At 34.8% G+C, this 24,221-nt stretch overlaps 1 protein-coding gene across 1 annotated transcript in view; it reads left to right on the forward strand.

Annotated features, from left to right (window-relative positions):
* LOC148941841 (uncharacterized) overlaps window positions 1-24,221 on the forward strand; it is a 65,901-nt gene that overhangs the window by 23,273 nt on the left and 18,407 nt on the right. The window contains exon 3 of the mRNA XM_089103721.1: window positions 10,442-10,700. Coding sequence (XP_088959847.1) covers window positions 10,442-10,700 — 259 coding nt within the window. The remainder of the gene's footprint in view (window positions 1-10,441; window positions 10,701-24,221) is intronic.

A 24,221-nucleotide genomic window follows, 5' to 3' on the forward strand; every position in this document is an offset into this window, starting at 1 on the left:
GAAGTTTATATCCTGATAGAAAATATGTTTTTAAGGAGGACACTCCCCCACAACCCTAAGGGCAAGGGTTTTAGGTTATGCCCTGAAGGCATATAAGAACGATGTTGGCACAATGTACTACTTATTATTTTTTTCCTTTACAGCAGGGCACTTCATAAGGAAGGGTTCGTCGTAGAAACTTCAAAAGGGGCTCATTCGATTGGAAATTGAGAGTTCTAGTGCCATTTTAAAAGTCGAAAGTGATTGGAGGTTAACTAGCCCCCCACGCCCATCATTCCTCCAAACACATCCAATCAAAATTTTGAGATAGCCATTTTATTCAGCATAGTTGATTTCCAGATAGAAAATATGTTTTTGAGGAGGGCACTCCCCCAAAACCCTCATGGCAAGGGTTTCAAGTTTTGCCCTGGGGGCATATAAGGTTTTTATAGAAGGCGTTGTTATAGAAACTTCAAAACAGGCTCGTTCGATTGGAATTTAAAGGGTTAGTTCCCTTTTTAATAGTCAAATGTGATTGGAGAGCAACTAGCCCCCCCCCCCGCCCAGCATTCCCCCAAACACATCCAATCAAAATTTTGAGATAGACATTTTGTTCAGCGTAGTTGATTTCCGCATAGAAAATATCTTTTTGAGGAGGACACTCCCCCACAGCCCTCAGGGCAAGGGTTTTAAGTTATGCCCTGGGGGCATATAAAGTTTTTAAAGAAGGCGTTGTCGTAGAAACTTCAAAAAAGCAAATTCAATTGGAAATTCAAAGGGCTAATGCCCTTTTTAATAGTCGAAAGTGATTGGAGGGCAACTAGCCCCCCTCCCCACGCCCATCATTCCCCCAAACACATCCAATAAAAATTTTTAAATAACCCTTTTGTTCAGCGTAGTTGATTTCCAGACAGAAATATATTTTTGAGGAGGACACTCCCCCACAACCGTCAGGGCAAAGATAATAAGTTATGCCCTGGGGACATATAAGGTTTTTATTGAAATCTTTGTCGTATAAACTTGAAAAAGGGCTCATTCAATTTGAAATTCAAAGGGCTAGTACCCTTTTTAATAGTTGAAAGTGATTTGAGGGCAACTAACCCCCTCTCACGCCCACCTTTTCCCCAAACACATCCAATCAAAATTTGTAGATAGCCATTTTATTCAACGTAGTTGAAAGTTTTGGAAATTAGGTCTTTAAGGATGACAACCCCTTCCCACAGAGCCCTCAGGGCAAGGGTTGTAAGTTATGCCCTGTGGGCATACAAAGTTTTTATTGAAAGTTTTTTCGTAGAAACTCCGAAAGGGCTCATTCAATTGGAGATTGAAAGGGCTAGTGTCTTTTTTAATAGTTCAAAGTGATTGGATAGCGACTAACGCACCTCTCACGCCCACTATTTTCCCAAACACATCCAATCAAAATTTTGATGTAACCATTTTGTTCAACGTAGTTGAACGTTCTGGAAATTAGGTCTTTTAGGATGATAACCCTTTCAGGGCCCTTAGTGCAAGGGTTTTAAGTTATGCCTTGGGGGCATATAAGGCTTATGTAGAAAGTTGTTGTATAAATCATAGGCAGCCTAAGTAAAGAACGGGGACACTCGAGAACGAGACAAGAAACGGGGACTAAGTAAAGAGGAGGACACTCCCCCAAAACCCTCAGGGCCGGGGTTTTAATTTATGCCCTGGGGGAATATAAGAACGGTGTTGGCACAACGTATTATTTATTATTTTTTTCCTTTAGAGCAGGTGACCGTTTTTAATAGTCGAAAGTAATTGGAAGGCGACTAACACCCCTTCCACGCCCACCATTTCCCGAAACACATCCAATCAAACTTTTGAGAGAGCCATTTTGCTAAGCGTAGTTGATTTTCAAATAGAAACTATGTTTTTGAGGACAGTCCCCCAAAGGCCTTAGGGCAAGGGTTGTAAGTTATGCCCTGGGGGCATATAAGGTTTTTTATAGAAGATGTTGTCGTAAAAACTTCAAAAAAGGCCCATTCGATTGGAAATTTAGAGGGCTAGTGCCCTTTTTAACAGTCGAAAGTGACTAGAGGGCAGCTAACCCGCCTCTCACGGCCACCTTTTCCCTAAACACATCTAATCAAAACTTTGAGATAGCCATTTTTTTCAACGTAGTTTTAAGTTCTTGAAATTATGTCTTTGAGGTTGAAAACCTCCCCCCCCCACAGCCCTCAGGGCAAGGGTTGTAAATTATACCCAGGGGGCATATAAGGTTTTTATATAACACATTGTCGCAGAAACTTCAAAAAGTGCTCATTCGATTGGAAATTGAAACGGCTAATGCCGTTTTTAATAGTCGAAAGTGATTGGAAAGCAACTAACCCCCCTTCCACGCTCATCATTTCCCCGAACACATCCAATAAAGATTTTGAGATAGGAATTTTGTTCCACGAATTTCAAAGTTCAGAAAATTATACCTTTGAGCAGGACACTCCCCCCACAGTCTTCGCGGCAGGGGTTATAAGTTATGCCCTGGGGGCATATAAGGTTTTTATTGTAATCTGTGCCATAGAAACTTGAAAAAGGGCTCATTCGATTGGAAATTCAAAGGGCTAGTGCCCTTTTTAATAGTAGAAAGTTATTTGAGGGCAACTAGCCCTCCTCTCAAGCCCTTCTTTTCTCCAAAGACATCCAATCAATACTTTAGATAGCTGTTTTATTCAACGTAGTTGAAAGTTTTGGAAATTAGGTCTTTTAGGATGATAACCCCCTCAGAGCCCTCAGTGCAAGGGTTTTACCTTTTTTAATAGTTGAAAGTGATTGGAGAGCGACTAACGCCCCTCTCACGCCTACAATTTTCCCAAACACGTCCAATCAAAATTTTGACATATGTATTTAGTTCAACGTATTTGACATTTTTTGAAATTCGGTCTTTTAGGATGATAACGCCCTCAGAGCCCTCAGGGCCAGAGTTGTAAATTATGCCCTGAGGGCATATAAAGTTTATATAGAAAGTTGTTATAGAAATTTCAAAAAGGGCTTATTTGATCGGAAATTGAAATTACCCTTTTTACTAGTCAAATACATCCAATCAAAATTTTCAGTTATCCATTTTGTTCAACGTAGTTGAAGGTTCTGTAAACTAGGTCTTTGAGAATGACATCCCCCCAGCCCTCAGGGCAAAGGTTGTAATTTCTTCCCTGGGGGCATATAAGGCTTTTATTGGAAGTGTTTTCATAGAAACTTCAAAAGGGCTCTTTTGATTGGAAATTGAAAGGGCTAGGGCCATTTTAATAGATGAAAGTGATTGAAAAGCGACTACCTTCTTCAGCGACTACTCCAAAGTGATTGGAGGGCAACTAGCCCCCCCCCCCCCTTGCCCATCATTCCCCCAAACACATCCAATCAAAATTTTGAGATTGTCATTTTGTTCAGCGTAGTTGATTTCCAGATAGAAAATATGTTTTTGAGGAGGGCACTCCCCCACAGCCCTCAGAGCAAGGGTATTAAGTTATGCCCTGTGGGCATATAAGGTTTTTATTGAAAGCGTAGAAACTTCCAAAGGGCTCATTCAATTGTAAACTGAAAGGGCTAGTGCCTTTTTTAATAGTTGAAAGTGATTGGAGAGCGACTAGCGCCCCCCCCCCGCAGCCCATCATTCGCCCAAACACATCCAATCAAAAAATTTTACATAGCCAATTTGTTCACCTTAGTTGATTTCCACAAAGAAAATATGTTTTTGAGGAGGACACTCCCCCACAGCCCTCAGGGCAAGGGTTTTAAGTTATGCCCTGGGGGCATATAAGGTTTTTATGAAAGCATAGAAACTTCAAAAGGGCTCATTCAATTGGAAATTGAAAGGGCTAGTGCCTTGTTTAATATTTGAAAGTGATTGAAGAGCGACTAACGCCCCTCTCACGCCTACAATTTTCCCAAACACATCTAATCAAAATTTTGAGATATACATTTTTGTTCAACGGATCTGACAGTTCTTGAAATTAGGTCTTTGAGAATGATAACACCTTCAGAGCCCTCAGGGCAAGGGTTGTAAGTTATGCCCTGGGGGCATATAAAGTTTATATAGAAAGTTGTTATAGAAATTTCAAAAAGGGCTCATTTGATCAGAAATTGAAATTGCTCTTTTTACTAGTCAAAAGTGAATGGAGAGTATTCAACCCCCTTCTTATTCTAACCATTTCACCAAATGCATTTAATCTGAAGCGATAGGTGGCTAGTTTATTCAAGGTAGTAGAAAGTTATGGAAATAGTGTATATTTGGATTACAAACCCCCCAGAGCCTACTGGGACAAAGTTTTAAGTTCTGCCCTGGGGTCATATAAGGTTTTTATAGATAGAGTTATCGTAAAGCTTCAAAAAGGGCTCATTCAATTTGAAATTGTGAGGGCTAGTGCCCTTTGTAATAGTCGAAAATATGGGAGGGTAAATAACCCCCCTCTCACGCCCACCACTCTTCCAAACATATCCAATCAAAATTTTCAGATACCCATTTTGTTCAACGTAGTAGAAAGTTCTGGAAATTAGGTATTTGAGAATGACACCTCCCCCAGCATTCAGGGCAAGGGTTGTAAGTTATGCCATGGGGGCATATAAGATTTTTATTAAAAGTTTTGTCGTAGAAACTTCAAAAGGGCTCATTTGATTGGAAATTGAAAGGGCTATGGCCATTTTAATAGTTGAAAGTGATTGAAGAGCGACTACCTTCTTCAGCGACTACTCCAAAGTGATTGGAGGGCACCTAGACCCCCCCCCATGCCCAGCATTTCCCCAAACACATCCAATCACAATTTTGAGATAGCCATTTTGTTCCGCGTAGTTGATTTCCAGATAGAAAATATGTTTTTGAGGAGGGCACTCCCCCACAACCCTAAGGACAAGGGTTTTTATATATACCCTGGGGGCGTATAAGGTTTGTATAGAAGGCGTTGTCGTAAAAAATTCAAAAAAGACGCCTTCTATTGTAAATTAAAGGGTTAGGACCCTTTTTAATTGTCGAAATTGATTGGGGGGAAACTAGCCCCCTCCCCACTCGACGCCCATCATTCGCCCAAACACATCCAATCAAAAATTTTGACATAGCCATTTTGTTCACCTTAGTTGATTTCCACATAGAAAATATCTTTTGAGGAGGACACTTCCCCACAGCCCTCCGGGCAAGGGTTTTAAGTTATGTCCTGGGGGCATATAAGGTTTATTGAAAGCGTAGAAACTTCAAAAGGGCTCATTCAATTGGAAATTGAAAGGGCTAGTGCCTTTTTTAATAGTTGACAGTGATTGGAGAGCGACTAACGCCCCTCTCACGCCTATAATGTTCCCAAACACATGTAATCAAAATTTTGAGATATCCATTTTGTTCAACGTAGTTGAAATTCTTCAAATTAGGTCTTTTAGGATGATAACCCCCTCAGTGCCCTCAGTGCAAGGGTTGTAAGTTCTGCCCTGGGGGCATATAAAGTTTATATAGAAAGTTGTTATAGAAATTTCAAAAAGGGTTCATCTGATTGGAAATTAAAATTGCCCTTCTTAACATTCGAATGTGAATGGAGAGTAATTAACCCCCCTTTTGCGCCCACCATTTCCCAAAAAATATTCAATCGAAGTTTAGAGATAGCCATTTTGTTCAACGTAGTTGAAAGTACTGGAAATTATGTATTTACGGATGACAAACCCCCAGAGCCCCAGGGCAAAGGCTGCAAGTTCTGCCCTGGAGGCAAATATGGTTTTTATAGATAGAGTTGTCGTTAAACTTCAAAAGGCGCTAATTCAGTTTGAAATTGAAAGGACTAGTGCCCTATGTAATAGTCTAAAGTTATTGGAGGATAACTAACCCCCCTCTCACGCCTACCACTCTTCCAAACACATCCAAACAAAATTTTCAGATACCCATTTTGTTCATCGTAGTACAAAGTTTTGGAAATTAGGTCTTTGAGAATGACACCTGCCCCAGCACTCAGTGCAAGGGCTGTAAGTTTTACCCTAGGGGCATATAAGATTTTTATTAAATGTTTTTTCGTAGAAACTTCAAAAGGGCTCATTTGATTGGAAATTGAAAGGGCTAGTGGCTTTTTTAATAGTTGAAAGTGCACTTAGACCAGGGCACTTTATATCGAAGGAATTATCGTAGGAACTTTGAAAAGGGCTCATTCGATTGAAAATAGAAAGGGCTGATGCTCTTTTTAATAGTCGAAAGTGATTGGAGGAAAACTAATCCCACTACCCACGCCAACCCCCCCAATTGACTTTATGTTTAAAAACTAAATGTTGCCATAAGATTAAATCAAAATGCACTGTGTTAATGTTAATTCCCAATAAGGCATCTCAGCAGTATCCCAAGAATGTTTCAAACTTTTGGGGCTGCTTCTGCTCTTAAAATTTAACCAAATCAAAATAGCGTAAGTGTATCCAAGCTATCAAAGAAAGTAAACAGATTTTTTTGCGAATAGTATCAAGTTTTCCATTTCAGGTCAACTAGACGAGTTATGAAACTAAATGAAATAATTTTATTACTCTCCAGATTTTTAAGAAGATGTATGTTGTGATGAATTGCTGACAATTTGTCTCTAACATACAAATAGCAAGCCAAACTATAAAATCTTTAAAAAATCGAATAGATTTTAAATAATATTGTATTTTTCTCTGAAATAACTATGTCAATATAAAACGAACTGAAATCAATTAAAAAAACTTTTCCACAAAGTAAGTTTTTCAAGGAAAGGTAAAGAACTCCATTAAGCCAAAAATGGGCAAAAATAAAATCAAATAATCTACCAAGCCCTAAACTACCACAAATCAGCATCAATAAATAAATGAAACCCAAAACAAACAGAAATTACAATAAATAACCGAGTCTAACCTAAAACGAGCAGAAATTAACATAAGTTGGGCAAAAAATCCCTATGCCTTCCCAAGGACAGAACATAATTTGCACTTTACTGAAAAAAATACAAATAAATGTGCATTGTCAGTTTATGCCCTGGTGGCATATAAGGTTTTTATTGAAAGCGTAGAAACTTCAAAAGAGCTCATTCAATTTGAAATTGAAAGGGCTAATGCCTTTTTAAATAGATGAAAGTGATTGAAGCGCAACTAACCCCCCTATCACACCTACATTTTTCCCAAACGCATCCAATCAAAATTTTGAGATAGGTATTTTTGTTCAACGTATTTGAAAGTTCTTGAAATTAGGTCTTTTAGGACGATAGGACGATATATAGAAAGTTGTTATAGAAATTTCAAAAAGGGGTTCATTTGATTGGAAATTGAAATTGCCCTTTTGAATAGTCGAAAGTGAGTGGAGAGTCATTAACCCCCCTCTTACGCCCACCATTTCCCCAAAAAATTCAATCAAAGTTTAGAGATAGCCATTTTGTTCAACGTAGTTGAAAGTTCTGAAAATTATGTATTTAAGGATGACAAACCCCCTAGAGCCCCAAGGGCAAAGGTTGTAAGTTCTGCCCTGGGGGCACATAAGGTTTTTATAGATAGAGTTGTCGTAAAACTCCAAAAGGGGCTCATTCAATTTGTCTTCTTAACATTAATTTCCAAACCTATTCTAGCACCCTGAACTCGCAAAACCTCTAAGCGTTCATTCATTTTGCTCACACTTTCATCTAGGATGCTTCATAAGCATAATCTAAGTCCAGGAGAGTTTTTCTTCCCCATTTGATCCCATTGCCTTTCCTGTGCTCCTTAAGACAAAGTCCATCAAAAGGATCCACATAAAGGGGGATAGAATACAACCCTGCTTAACTCCTGATTTAATACAAAACCAGCTGCTAACCTCAATTGTGGGGAAAATGATTATGGGTTGGGCCATTTCCTCCTTCGGTGTAAGCAACTATCTCATTTAAGGGGATTAATTATCCAGGAGGGGGAAGATAGGCTTCTTTGTGAGTTAATGAGGTCTAGGACTCCCCGTTATATTGTGGCAGTAGGAAATTTTGTATTGATGGGAAGGATGTCAAATGAAGTGTAATTTTTCTTTAGTATGTCTTTTTGTATATGGCTTTAGTTGGCTTTTAAATACAGATTATTATTATTATTATTATTATTATTAAAAAACCCTACCTTAACCGCAGCAGTGTTATTCTCGTATATAGCACTAATCACTTTAATGCATTTTCTGGTATACCATAAAAGGATAAGATTGGTTATTAAAAAACAACATGTTTTTAGTGAACAAAACTCTAAAAAACAGAATTTTGATAACAATAAATATATCAAAGGAATGTCCTTTTTAAAGTGATTCCAAATATATAGAATTATTCAAACATAATGTAGAGATATATAAGGAATGACATCGTGACGAAAACTGCAGCAAACTATTCAGCTTTTCTAAGAACACTATTGTGGAGATTCTAAGTTTCTATGCCGAACTTGAAACATTTCTGTCCTATGTGACTAAATAATAGTAATAATAATAATTTATTTATAATCCGCTAATAAAAACAGGAGAGAAGCAGAGTACAAAGAAAAAAGAACACCCTCCACACACACACGTCGTATTGTCCCGAAATGCATCTGATAGAAATTTTGAGATAGCCCTTCTATTCAAAATAGTCTAAATATCATATAACAAGGCCTTGGGGTTAAAAAAAAACCCAGATATTACGGGCAAGGGTTGTAAGTTATGCACAGGGTGTATTTAAAGTTTTTTATGGAAGGGATGGTTGTTTAACTTTACAAGAGGCTCATTCTTTTTCCCTGAAAAAGACTATTTCAATATAAAACGAACAGAAATTAATTTAAAAAAACTTTTTATAGAAAATAAGTTTTTCAAAATAAAAGTAAAGAGCTTCATTAAACCAAAAATGATTAAAAATAGAATCAAATAATCTACCAAGCATATAACTACCACAAATCAGCATCAATAAATAAACGAACCCCAAAACAAACAAAAATTTAAATAAAATAAAACAGACTCAAACTCAAAACGAGTACAAATTAATATGAGTAGAGTCCGAAACCCCTATGCTTTCAAAAAGAAAGAATATAATTTGTAATTTATTGAAAAACTTCTTTTTAAATGTTTTCATTTTTATAACTTTAAGAGATCAAAAATTAATTAAGATTTTAAGGAATAAATTATCAGCATATGTATATTAAACTGAAAATCCACATTTTTTCAGTGAATTCATTTGAATTTATCTAATAAGAGGTTAAATATTCAAAAACTTCATCAAGACTATTAATATGTAAAAAAATATATATAAAAATAAAACAAAAAACAAAATAGTGTCCAAATTCTGTATAAACTAATTTTCTTCCTCCCAACCCGAAACACTAAAAACAATCCTGCGGAGAAAAAAGAAGAAAAACTTGAACTACAAATATGCCTCGCTAAAGTGGTAAGAAACCAGCGGTGGCAATTCACGATAATTTAGAATGGAAAAACAAAATTTTCAAGATCTAGTGGATGGCACAATTTTGCCGTTTTTTCCAATTTTTTCAGTGGAAATACCAAAAACAGCATTACTGAATGAAAAGAACAAAAAACATATTTTTCAAAATCAAGGAGGGAGGGGCGGAGGGCACATTTCTCCGAACCCTAGGATTTAGAAGCGATTCTTGGGATGTTAGTAAATTCTTATTGGTAGACCTGATTCTGTATAAATTGAGGGATGAATATATTTTTGAATCGAACAGTTCCCCATTTAGAATTTGAAATCCATCAAATAATCCTTTTAACTATAGTTTTTTCTAATATAAAATTTATAACTTAATCATAAGATCTTAGAACAATATATATATATATATATATATATATATATATATATATATATATATATATATATATATATATATATATATATATATATATATATATATATATATATATATATATATATATATATATATATATATATATATATATATATATATATATATATATATATATATATATATATATATATATATATATATATATATATATATATATATATATATATATATATATATATATATATATATATATATATAAAGGATATGTCTCAATGAGTTTTTGCCCCTCAACATTTTTTGGTTCATTGAACCCAAAAATAGTTGGGTGAACCAGTACCCCAATAACCCAAGTGCATAAATTTACCAAAAAAATTTACGAAATTTTACCGATTTTACCAAATTTAGAATTTGGGAAAATCGTGCATATCAATGTGGGAGGTTCTTATTAGTATTTTCGTTGAAAAATACCTTTTTTTTTATTTTCAATGTAAAAATCAAGAAACAACAAATTCATCCCCCTAACTCTAAGAAATACACTTTGCCCCCCGTACATTTTTGTGAATTATCTCCCCTGGATGAAATTGCCCTTAACATTTGCAAAAATGAAGACTGGGAACGTTCCCATTAACTAACTTCTGCAATCCTGTCCTGTTTTTAATAAAGGAGCAATAAATGTGCTATGATATTCAAAATATTAATATATTTACAAATTTTAAAGACTGTAAATTGAAATATATATAATACAATTCCCCTGCAGGTCAATTCCCTCAACAACCAGGCCAGTTCCCGCAACAGCCAGGTCAGTTCCCAAATGACCTTGCTCCAGACGTCGTGGCTTTTACCGCTGTCAGGGCTTCAGATTTTACGAGGAATGCCATATCTCAAGTCCGCTTCGACGTCACCGTAACCGACATCGGCTATGGATGGCTTCCAGATAGAAGCGAATTCGTGTGCTACTACCCCGGTCTTTATTTCTTCACTTTTTCTGCTCTGTCACCAATTGGAAGGCAGTTCAAGTAAGTTGATAGTTTATGCTTAATATATATATATATATATATATATATATATATATATATATATATATATATATATATATTTTTTATATATATATATATATATATATATATATATATATATATATATATATATATATATATATATATATATATATATATATATATATATATATATATATATATATATATATATATATATATATATATATATATATATATATATATATATATTATTATTATTATTTATTTATAACCCGTCGTTACAAAAACACAAGACAGAGTACAATAAAGATAAAGAAAAAAAAAAAAAAAAAAAAAGGGACAAATAATACTTAAACGGATACAAACGAGAAAAAAAAAAAAATTACAAGAAATAATAAACATTTATACACTTGACTACTGCTTGAGTAAAATATGCCAGGGGTGGTTACCAATTTTACTGTTAAAACGGGATATCTAATTTTCAATTATGAGAGTGGGATCTGCCAGTTTATACCTATTAATGAGGTATGTGTTACGTGTCCAGGGGGGAGTCTTAAAGGTACTTAGCATATTTAAAAAATATTGCTCGAAGTTTCTGTTTAGCGGTGCATGGAAATGTTCGCCAAAAAGGGCTCAGGTATAAAAAATGGGGCAATGCTAGTGCAGTATACAGCCGAGCAAGGATAAACCGGTTGAAACTGAACTTCGTTGCAACCAATCTGCTGTATGCAAAACCGGTACGCTTTTCGAGATGTTGAATTAATAGCTGTCGTGTGTGTCTCAGCGTTTTACCAATCGGTAGTCCAAGATAAATGATGTGATCTGCTGGCTTAATACTTGTCTGTCCAAGGTCTATGGTAGGCGGGACTTGGTTTTCGGGCCAATTAAACAGTAATACCTCTGATTTTGCAGCGTTAAATTCTAGGCCTATCGCAGCATATTACTTTTGAAAAATAGCAAAATTGCATTCAATGCCACCAATATTCCGGCTCATATTTAAAATATCGTCCGCATAACAAAGAAGAGAAAGGTCAATACCATCCAGAACACACGTTATTTGGTAATTTTCCTGTGCTGGAAGAACACTGTTATTAAAAGCCGGGGCAGAAGTAGGAGCACCTTGCCGGGCGCCTTTTCGTACTGGGACGGTTGGGTAAATTTCCTTATATTCTTCTCGGGCGAAACAACTTTTATTTGTGCCTGGAGGTTTTCATACATGTCCTTTAATGGCATTATGACATCTCGTTGGACGCCTCTCTTTCCCATTTCTAGAATAATTTGGTCGTGGATAAGGGAATCAACCGCACGCTTGACATCATGAATACCGATCGCGACCGACTCGCCTGAGCTTTCAGCGTCAATACGGACAGAAGCCACGACGCTTAGCGCATGGCCACAACCAAGACCAGGTTGAAAGCCAAATTGGGAGGGTGGTGCGTAACATTTCTCATTTATTTCTTTAATTATAAGTAGCTCAAAAATTTTGCAAAAAGTTGTTGATATAGTAATGGGTCGAAAAGACGTACATTCTTCCAGGGGTTTCCCCTTTTTTGGCACAGGGGTAAGGGACCCTATGCAAAAATTACTGGGAACCACACCTTGCACAAAAATCATCTGAAAAAGCAGGGCAAGGTGCTGAAAGAGCATTGAAGATGGGTTTTTTAAATGAAGAGCAGAAATTCCATCAGCACCACGTGACTTTTTCTTTTTAATGCGATGGAGCACGTTCTGAACCTCGGATACCGACACAGTAACGTCAGAACGGTCGGTGCTTGATAGGAAATTATGCAGCTCTGCCTTGTATTTTGCACTAAGAGTCGGACAAGGGGATTTAAATTCTTGTTCGTAATAAGTTCTCCAAGATTCAAGGGAAATTGAAGATGCAGCAAAATTCGGCTTTCTTTCGGAAAGAGTCTTCCATATAAGGTCAGGATTTCGTAGAGCATCTTCAGAAGACTTAGCAATTACATTAGACTGGTGGAGAGCCAATTCTTTTCCAAACTTTCTTTTTGTAAGGAGTCTAACGGCATTTACAACCCCCATTCTCGGCCGTCCACACTCCTTCCAAACAGAAAGCCAAAATTTTGCCTGGTTGCATGCATTAACTAGTCCAGCATTTTGCGACCAACCTGAAACTTGCGTACCGGTCTTAATTTTCTTTATGGGAACAGCAGCTTCCTCAGCTTAGCGAAGAGCGTGTGTAATTTGGGCGGCATATATATCAAGTTCAAGTCGGGCCTCGTTCAGTTCAATTTGTCGTGACTGGATCAGAAGGTCAAATGGGATTTTAATTTTAGCTAAAATTTCATCCGAAACTTCCGTGTAAACCGACGTATTAACATTACTCCAATCCCGTATTTGTGTCCATTTTTTTGTAGTTTTTGCTGCGTTATTTTGGTGTGGATGCTCAGATTGTGTAGCGGGAGGTGTGATTTGCAGTTCTATTGAAAAATGGTCAGAAGTAAAAGTAGTGTCAGACACCCGTACTGAAGTAGGGATTAGGTCTTTAGAGCAAATAACATGGTCTAAATTAGAAGTACTTCCTGTGTTGTGTATGTATGTAAAATTTTGGTTTTTTTCTAAAATGGTAAATGTATCATCTAGGAGACCATGTACCATACTTTCACGATCACCAGTAAAAAGCGCATTAGTTTCAGTAAATTCAGCACTCATAGGACAGTTAAAATCACCTAATATTACACAAGGCAATCTTTCTAATCGGATTTTGCTAAGACATTCAGCTAATTTACGTAAACTTTGCGCAAATTCGGAATGAGATGCGTCATCATGATAGTCGGTTGGCATGTATACGTTCACAAAAACAAAATTACACACTTGAACCGCTAGAATGTTTTGCGTTGAAAAAAACAACTTTGATTCAACATCATTACTAATATACGTCACGAGACCCCGGAGGGCCTTCCTTGGTCCTTTTTTCTGACAGCAGGAACAACATACATGTTATTAGCACGGAAAATGTCCAGTTGACCTACAGAAATAGGAAGAGCAAAGTGCTCTTGGATACACACAATTTGATTGCTTTTTAGCATTTCACAAACTATTGGGTGCCTTTTTGCGAAATTCCCATTCATATTCCAAGATAAAATGTTCATTGAGTAGCACGGGCAAGCCTATTAGCTTTTGAGTCTGCGTTTGCAGGTTTATTTGCCGAGCAACGGACGCTGTAGCAAGAATGTCCACTAGTGTTGCAGCTTATGCAAAAAAGCAGTTGTTTACAGGGATTGAGACGATCAGATTTATGTTCTACGGATCCACATCTTGAACATTTGGGCTGATTGGTGCACTTGGATGCTAAATGACCGACTGTATGACACGAGTAGCATCGTCTTGGAGTGAACACGAATACTTCGGCGGGTAGTTTTTCGTAGTGCACTTTAATGGAGTTGCGGACGAAGATTTCGAGCTCGTGTCGCGACTCAAAATAAACTTTGAACGCACGAGAGGATCCACATTGCATAACTTTTGTAGCACGGGGGATAAGTTCGCGCAATGACTGCTCATTCAGGTCTTCAGGGACGCGCTTGAGTACACCAATATAGCTCGGTGAGCGTACGGACGCAGTAACACCACATTTATCACTTTTCAGTGTTGAGGCAATTATATCAGCAGTTTTCTTAGATTTCACCACAAGTTTCCAGTCACCCTTCAGTTTACGAAGCTCACTTATTTCCTCGCTGTTCGGACAGACCTTGTCAATAAATTCCTTTCGCGCACTAGGTGTATTTAAGCTGTCAGGTAAGTTTTTGAGGACAACAGCGTAACAGGGCCGGAGGAGTTATATATATATATATATATATATATATATATATATATATATATATATATATATATATATATATATATATATATATATATATATATATATATATATATATATATATATATATATATATATATATATATATATATATGCAAACATAATAATATTTAAAGGCATAATTATAAGGGATAGTTGTAATTATAATTGTAATATAATAATTGTAATTGTAATTTTAAAATGTAATTGTAATTGTAATAAATCATAGTTGTAAGATATTAGACAATAGAAAAAGCCAATGTTTTTGGCTCCTTGAACCTTCAGTAACGGAACCACCGAGCAATGACAACAGTTTTAGTTAATGGCAATTGAACAAGCTTTCCTCTCTTGTACACAGGGGTGCCAATTTACAAGAATTAAGAGTAGGGGGAGGGGCATAGATTTTCAATTAGTGTTGTTGTTTTTATTTTTTCAAAATGGTAATTAAATTAAACGCACTATGGTGTGAAAAAAGCTCGTTTGTAAAATGTTGGGAAACTTTTTAATTGTAATTCAGAGATTCCTAGAGAAGACGGATTTTTTTTTTTTTTTTCTCAAAACCAAGTAATCAATTCAATTTGAGGTGCAGTCCAATAGGTGAAAACAGCACCTATGTTTTGTCACCCCTCTGGCACCCCTCTCTCATTTTTTTTATCACTATCCCTATATCTCTTTCCAAATAGTATACATTATATTTATGAATACAGGTAGGGTTCACTTTGATGCGTGTTTCTGCTGTCATACTTGTCGACTTTGTTTCTTTTATCAAAACCATGAGATTAATTCAATTTTAAAGGGCTCTCCGATTTGATAAACCCTTTACCATATTTTGCTTCACTTTTTCCTTCTCTCTCTTCTTTTTTCAATATTCTTTAACCTCTTCCGAATCAAACAGTTCGTGGTAATGAACTGTAAGTAAGGAGCGACCCGGCTCAATAGTAACCGAAACTCTAAAAAACGGTATTTGATACCAATAGATACATCAAAAGAATCAGATTGTTACGCTGATTTCAAATATATAAGCTTTATCAAGTTTAGTCCTACCTGTCAAAAGTTAAGCGCCTGAGAAAATTTGCCAGATTTTCGAAAAAAGGATGAAACACCCTCTAAAAGTCTTAAAACCTTAATAAAAATCCCACCATCAGATTAAGCGTATCAGAGAACCCATATGTAGAGGTTTCAAGCTCCTATCTGCAAAACTGTGGAATTTTGCATTTTTTGCAAGAAGAAAGATCACGGATGCGTGTTTATTTTTTTTTTTTTATGTTTTTTCCCAGGGGTGATCGTATCGCCCCAGTGGTCCTAGGATATCGCAGAAGGGCTCATTCGAACGGAAAAAAAGTTCTAGTGCCCTTTTTAAGTAACCCAAAAACTGGAGGGCAGCTAGGCCCCATTCCACGCTCATTTTTTTCCAAAGTAACCCGATCAAAATTTTGAGATAGCCATTATGTTCAGCATGGTCAAAAAAAGTAATAACTATGTCTTTGAGGATGACTGAATCCCCCACAGTCCCCGGGGGAAGGGATTCAAGCTATGAACTTTGCCCAATGTTTACATATAGCATTGGTTATTGAGAAGTATATAGACGTTTTCAGGGGGGATTTTTTCCGGTAGTGGAGGTGGGGGTGGGGGGCTACGTGGAAGGATCTTTCCTTGGAGGAAATTTTCATGGGGGAAGGGACCCGATTTCCCAGCATTATTAAAAAAAACGATCAGAAATTAAATAAAAATAAACAAGTTTTTCAACTGAAAGTAAGGAGCAACATAAACACTTAAAACGAACAGAAATTATTATATATATGATTGGGTTTGCCCCCTAGTCAATCCCTCGCTCTTTACGCTAAACTTTTTTTTTAATACTTTCATAAGAGCTATTTATTCTGATTAACGGCCTTTGTAATTAAGGGGTAATTTTTAAAGAATTGGAAAATAATTCGAACTTTAGCGTAAAGAGCGAGGCATTGACTGGGGAGCGAACACCCTAATATACGTATTAAAAATATATGAATACAGAAGTTCGTTGCGTAAGTTAATTCGTAAGTTACATATATTTATTACTAATAAAAACGTTATAAAACTAATAAAAACGTTATAAACGTTTATAACGTTATAAAAACGTTATAAAAAACTAATAAAAACGTAATAAAAATGCAAGAGTTGGAATGTAACTGTGACAAGGTAAACCACTAAACAGACAAATCTTACACTTTCCGACTATTGAATATACATTAAATAAATTTAATTTTAAATATTAAAATATTCAACATTCAACTGTTTCACCGTAATAAAACACCACACGCAACGTAAATATTTCAACTCTTGCTTTTCAACGAAAGAAATTCAAAATTAGCATTGAAAAATCAAGAAAATGTAACTGTGACAACGTAAAGCACAACCAAACACTACTCAAATAGTCAAACTCTTGCATTTCAATGAAAGAAATCCAAAATGAACTTTTAAAAATCACGAAAATCTAACTGTGACAAGGTAAACAACTAATAAACAATACTGAAATATTCCAATTCTTGCATTTCAAAGAAAGAAATACAAAATTAAAATATAAAAATAAATAAAATGTATCTGTGACATGGTAAACCACTACCAAACACTTCTGAAATAATCCAACTCTTTTATATCAACGAAATAAATTCAAAATGAACATTGAAAAATCAAGAGAATGTAACTGTGACAAGGTAAGCCATAACCAGACACTTCTGAAATAATCCAACTCTTGCATTTCAACGAAAGAAATTCAAATGAACTTTGAAAAATAGAGATAATATGTAAGTGTGACTTTTTATACCATAGCCAGAGACTACTGAAATATTAAAACTCTTGCATTTCAACGAAATAAATTCAAATGAACAATGAAAAAATCAAGAAAATGTAACTGTGACAAGTTAAACCCCAACCAAACACTACTGAAATATTCCAATTCTTGCATTTCAATGAAAGAAATTCAAAATGAACTTTGAAAAATCAAGAAAATGTAACTGTGACAATGTAAAACACAACCAAAAACTAATGAAATATTCCAACTCTTTCATTTAAACGAAATAAATTCAAAATGAAAATTTAAAAATAAAGAAAATGTAACTTTGACAAGGTAAACCAAAACCAAACACTACAGAAATAGTCCAACTCTTTCATTTCAACGAAAGAAAAACAAAATGAACTATGAAAAATCAACAAAATATAACAGTGAAAAGTTAAACCACAACAAAACTCTACTGAAATAATCCATCTCTTGCATTTCAAAGAAAGAAATTCAAAATTAACTTTGAAAAATCAAGAAAATGTAACTGTGACAAGGTAAACCATAAGCAAACACTACTGAAATATTCCAACTCTTTAATTTCAACTATATAAACTATTTTATAAAAAATATTTTTAAATAAAATTTAACTGTTAAATTTTTAAAAAAAATCAACGACTAATGAAATATTACAACTCGTTAATCTCATCTGATAAAATTCAAAATTAACTTTGAAAAATCCAAAAACTGTTAATGTGACAAGGTAAACCACAACCAAACACTCCTGAAATATTCCAACTCTTGCATTTCAACGAAAGAAATATAAAATGAACATTTAACAATCAAGAAAATGTAACTGTGACAAGTTATACCAAATCCATACACTACTGAAATATTCCAACTCTTTCATTTCAACGAAAGAAATTCAAAATGAACATAGAACCATCATGAAATTTTAAATGTGACAAGGTAAACCACAAACAAACAATACTGAAATATTCCAACTCTTGCATTTCAACGGAAGAAATTCAAATGTACATTGAAAAATCACAAAAATGTAAATTTGACAATGTAACCCATAAGCAAACACGACTGAAATATTTCAACTCTTGCTTTTCAGTGAAAGAAATTTTAAATGATCTTTGAAAAATAAAAAAAATGTAACTGTGATAATGTAAACCACAATCAAACACTACTGAACTATTCCAACTATTTTATTTCAAAGAAATAAATTCAAAATGAACTTTGAAAAATCACGAATATGTAACTGTGATAAGGCAAACCAAGACCAAACACTACTGAACTATTCCAACTCTTTAATTTCAAATAATTAAATTAAAAATTAAATTTTAAAAATCAAGAAAATCTAAATTTGAAAATGTAAACCACAACCAAACACTTTTGAAATATTCAAACTCTTGTAATTCAACTAAATTAATTAAAAATTTACTTAGAAAAATAGAGAAAATTTAACTGTGACAATGTAAACCACAACAACACACTACTGAAATATTTCAACTCTTGCATTTAAACGAAATAAAATCAAATTAACATTGAAAAATCAAGAAAATGTAACTGTTAAAAGGTAAACCACAAGCAAACACTACTGAAATATTCCAATTCTTTCTTTTCAACGAAAGAAATTCAAAATGAACTTTTAAAAATCAAGAAAATTTAACTGTGACACGTTAAACCACAACCAAAAACTGCATAAATATTCAAACACTTTCTTTTCAACGAAATAAATTAAAAAATAAATTTTAAGAAAAAAGAAAATTAAAATTTGAAAATTTAAAAAAATGCAAATAAAAAATTAACGATTCAAACTCTTGAATTTAAAAGAAATAAATTCAAAATAAAATTTGAAAAATCAAGAAAATGTAACTTTGACAAGGTAAACCACAACCAAACGCTACTTAAATATTCCAACTCTTGAATTTCAAGGAAAGAATTTCAAAATAAACTTTGAAAAATGAAAGAAATGTAACTGTAATAAAGCAAACCATGAGCTAACACTACTGAAATTTTCCAACTCCTGCATTTCAACGAAAGAAATTCAAATTAACTTTGAAAAATCATTAAAATAGAACTGTGACACTTTAAACCACAACAAAACACTCCTGAAATAGTACATCTCGTTCATTTAGACTAAATAAATTAAGAATGAAATTTTTAAATATCATGAATATGTATCTGTCACAAGGAAAACCACAACCAGAAACTATTTAAATAGTACAACTCTAGCATTTCAAATAAAGAAGTTCAAATGTCCTTTTAAATATCTTGAAATTTTAACTGTGACAAGGTAAACCACAACCAAACACTACTGAAATATTTCAACTCTTGCATTTCAACGAAAGAAATTCAAAATGAACTTTGAAAAATCAAGAAAATGTAACTGTGACAAGGTAAACTACAACCAAACACTACTGAAATATTCCAAATCTTGCATTTCAATGAAAGAAATTAAGAATTAACTTTTAAAAATAAATAAAATTTAACTTTGATATTGTAAACCATCCCCAAACACTACTGAAATCTTCCAACTCTTACATTTAAAGTGACTAACTAAGAAATGAACTTTGAAAAATAAATAAACAGAACCTGTGAAAATTAACCCAACACGCATAAGAAACTTAAATAGTAAAAATATCTATTTTCCACTAAATAGGATCCAAATGAGCATTGAAAGATCAAGAAAATGTAAAATTGACTAGGTAAAACACAACCAAACCCTACTGAAATATTTCAGCTCTGGCTTTTCAACGAAAGAAATTCAAAATAAAATTTGAAAAATCAGGAAAATCTAACTGTGTTAAGGTAAACAACAAACAAACACTACTGAAATATTCCAACTCTTGCATTTCACCGAAAGAAATTCAAAATGAACTTTGAACAATCAAGAAAATGTAACTGTGACATTGATTAAGACAATGTAACTCTAAAAATGTAAACCACAACTAAACACTAATTAAATATTCAAACTCTTGAATCTAAACGAAAGAAATTCAAAATGAACTTTGAAAAATCAAGAAAATGTAACTGTGACAAGGTAAACCACAGCCAAACACTACTGAAATATTCCAACTCTTGCATTTCAACGAAAGAAATTCAAAATGAACAGTGAAAAATCAATAAAATGTAACTGTGACAAGTTATACCAAATCCATACACTACTGAAATATTCCAACTCTTGCATTTCAACGAAAGAAATTAAAAATGAACTTTGAAAAATAAAGAAAATGTAAATGTGACAAGTTAAACCACAAACAAACAAAAATTAAATATTACAACTCTTTCATTAAAATTAAATAAATTCAAAATTTAATTTTAAAAATAAATAAAATTTAAAAGAGAAAAGGTAAACAAAAACAAAACAATACAGAAATATTCAAACTCTAGAATTACAAAGAAATAAATTAAAAATAAACTTTGAAAAATCAGGAAAGTGTAACTGTGACAAGGTAAACCACAACCAAACGCTACTGAAATATTCCAACTCTTGCATTTCAACGAAAGAAATTCAAAATGAACTTTGAAAAATCAAGAAAATGTAACTGTGACAAGGTAAACCACAACCACACACTACTGAAATATTACAACTCTGTCATTTCAAAGAAATAAATTAACAATGAACTTTGAAAAATCATGAACAGGTAACTGTGACAAGGTAAACCACAACCATACACTACTGAAATATTCCAACTCTTGCATTTCAATGAAAGAAATTCAAAATGAAATTTGAAAAATAAAGAAAATGTAACTGTGACAAGGTAAACCACATAGAAACACTACTGAAAAATTCCAACTCTTGTATTTCAAAGAAAGAAATTTAAAATAAACTTTCAAAAATCAAGAAAATGTAACTTTGACATGGTAAAACATATCCAAACACTACTGAAATATTCCAACTCTTGAATTTCAACGGAATAAATTCAAAATTAATTTTGAAAAATAAAGAAAATGTAACTTTGACATGTTAAACCAAAAAAAAACCCTATTGAAATTATCCAACTCTTTCATATAAAATATATAAATTCAAAAATAACTTTTTAAAGTCAGGAAAATGTAACTGTGACAAGGTAAACCACTACCAAACACTACTGAAATATTCCAACTCTTTCATTTCAACGAAAGAAATTCAAAATGAAATTTAAAAAATTAAGAAAATGTAACTTTAACATGGTAAACGACAACCAAACACTACTTAAATATTCCAACTCTTGCATTTCAACGAAAGAAATTCAAAATGATTTTGAAAAATCAAGAAAATGTAACTTTGACAAGGTAAACCATAACCAAACACTACTGAAATATTCCATCTCTTCCATTTCATAGAAAGAAATTCAAAATGAACTTTGAAAAATCAAGAAAATGTAACTGTGACAAGGTAACCCACAAGCAAACACTACTGAAATATTCCAACTCTTGCATTTCAACGAAAGAAATTCAAATTAATTTTGAAAAATCAAGAAAATGTAACTGTGACAATTTAGACAACTAACAAACACCACTTAAATATTCAAAATCTTGCATTTCAAAGAAATAAATTCAAAATTAACTTTGAAAAATTAAGAAAATGTAACTGTGACAAGGTAAACCACAACCAAACACTAGTGAAATATTCCAACTCTTGCATTTCAACGAAAGAAATTCAAAATGAAGTTTGAAAAATCAGGCCTTTGGGGTGTCGGGGGGGACCTTTTTTTTGGGGGGGGGAGGGGCCGGGGGGAGGGTCGTTCTGTGTCTCAATGCACAAAAAAATATTAAAAAATGGGGAAGGGAAGGGGAGGAGGGGAAGAGGGGAGGGGGAGGAGGGGGAGGGGATGGGTGGGAGGGGAGGGGAGGGGAGGGAGGAGGGGAGGGGGAGGAGGGGGAGGGGATGGGTGGGAGGGGAGGGGATGGGATGGGAAGGAGGGGGGGAGATGGAGGGAGAGGGAGGGGGGCCCTTTGTGGCTCTTTGGGGGTCCGGTGGCCCATTGGGAGCCTGGGGGACCTTTGAGGACCCGGGGAGGGCCTTTGGGGGTCCGGTGGCCAATTGGGAGCCTGGGGGACCTTTGAGGATCGGGGTAGGGGGATCGGGGCCCTTTGGGGCTTTGGGGACCGGGTGAGGGCCTTTGGGAGTCCGGGGGCCCTTTGGGAGCCCTGGGAACCTTTGGGGACCGGGGGGTTTCTTCTGGATTGGGGTACGGGGATTGGAACCCTTTGGATCGGGGTAGGGTGATTGGGGCCCTTTGGGGTTGGGGTAGGGGACCTCACAACACTGTTAAAATACAACTTGTGTATTATAACGACCACCCTCGAATTCTCTTCTAAAACCTTTCCTAAAATCTTCTTTCAAAATGTCTCTAACTGTTTCGCCAAAATAATCCCATAAAATGGATAAAGCCGTTTCACCCAAATAATCCCTAAACGTAATTTCTGTGTGTTCCTTTTGTTTGGCATCTCTGCGCTAACGCATTTCAAATTTCTAGGTAACCCTTTCCTACATTAATCTCTTCATCTCATAAGTTTTCCTAGCTAAAATATAAAGGTTTCGTTATAATATCAATTTATCTCTCCGACTTAAAGCTCAGTGAAGCCGTATTTAAGAATATAATTTTTATCTATTTAGACTCCTGCATAATTCAAAGATATCAAGTGATTTCATTTATAATTCCTGACACTAAAGATCAATGAAGCCCTATTTAAAAATGGAATATTAATTTTTCTCTCTGACTAAAAGAATGTTTATCCCTCAGACCTAAGATTAAAGAAGCCTTAATGTTTCATAATTCTCCCCATCGTGAATCAATAATGTCCCCTAGTGAGTATGTAAATCAAGTTCACAGGTGCTACTCGTGACAGCACCACGTGGTTTATGGTTTTCCAAGTGACAAAATCCCTGTTTTTTCAAATTCTCATTGACAAAAAACATAAAAAATCCATAATTTGATGTTGACATCCGAAAACCATAAAAACATCAAATAAATCGAACAACACACATAACCATCCATGAAAATAGCCATAAATGTGAGAAAATTCCTGTTTTTCCAAGTGAGAAAATTCATGTTTTTTCATTCTCACTGAGAAAACCATATAACAGACATGAATTGCTGTTGACATCCATAAATGTGACATAGTTCCTGTTTTTCAAATTCTCACTGACAAAAACCATAAAACATCCATGAAAAACATCAAATAAATCGACCCACACACATAACCATCCAAGAAAACATACATAAATGTGACAAAATTCCTGTTTTTCAAATTCACATTGACAAAAAACCATAAACCACGTGGTTCTCGTGCCAATATATGGTGTTAAAAAAAGTTGTAGGTGGCAGCAGGGGTGGGTGACACGACTGGTACCCCCTCCTCTACTCTTAAAACGAACAGATATTATTCTGTATATGAAAGGGGTTGTCCCCTCCTCAACGCCTCGCTCTTTATGCTCAATTTTGACTCTTTTTCACAACTCTATTCTTTAAAACAATAAAAAAACTTTAGCGTAAAGAGCGAGGTGTTAAGGAGTGGTTAAGGTTCTATAACTTTTAGAGGGTGTTTTCCCCATTTTTCCAAAATCAGGCAAATTTTGTCAGGCGTGTAACTCTTGATGGGTAGGACTAAACTTGATGAAAGTTATGTATTTGAAATCAGCATTAAAATCTAATTCTTTTGAATTATCTATTGGTATAAAAATTTCATTTTTTTAGTTTCGGTTACTATTGAGCAGGGTCGCTCCTTACTTACAGTTCGTTAGTACGAACTGTTTGATAATCTTCTCAGCAGTAGCAGCCACATTCACTGATTCAGTGTGATACAACTCACCACAGCTCTAAGCCGCCTGAGGCCAACACAGCTACGCACGCTCCTCCTACATGCTAATCTATTCAAAGCCTCCTCTTTAAACCCCCCCAGGAAGTTTCCTTTTCCCTTAAATCTTTCTCTACGACATCCTCCCACTTTCACCGTGAACGACCTGCTT

This window comes from Artemia sp. Qi Xiang Cuo, chromosome 17, assembly GCF_049724085.1.
Source record: "Artemia sp. Qi Xiang Cuo chromosome 17, ASM4972408v1, whole genome shotgun sequence".
Taxonomy (NCBI): Eukaryota; Metazoa; Arthropoda; class Branchiopoda; order Anostraca; family Artemiidae; genus Artemia; species Artemia sp. Qi Xiang Cuo.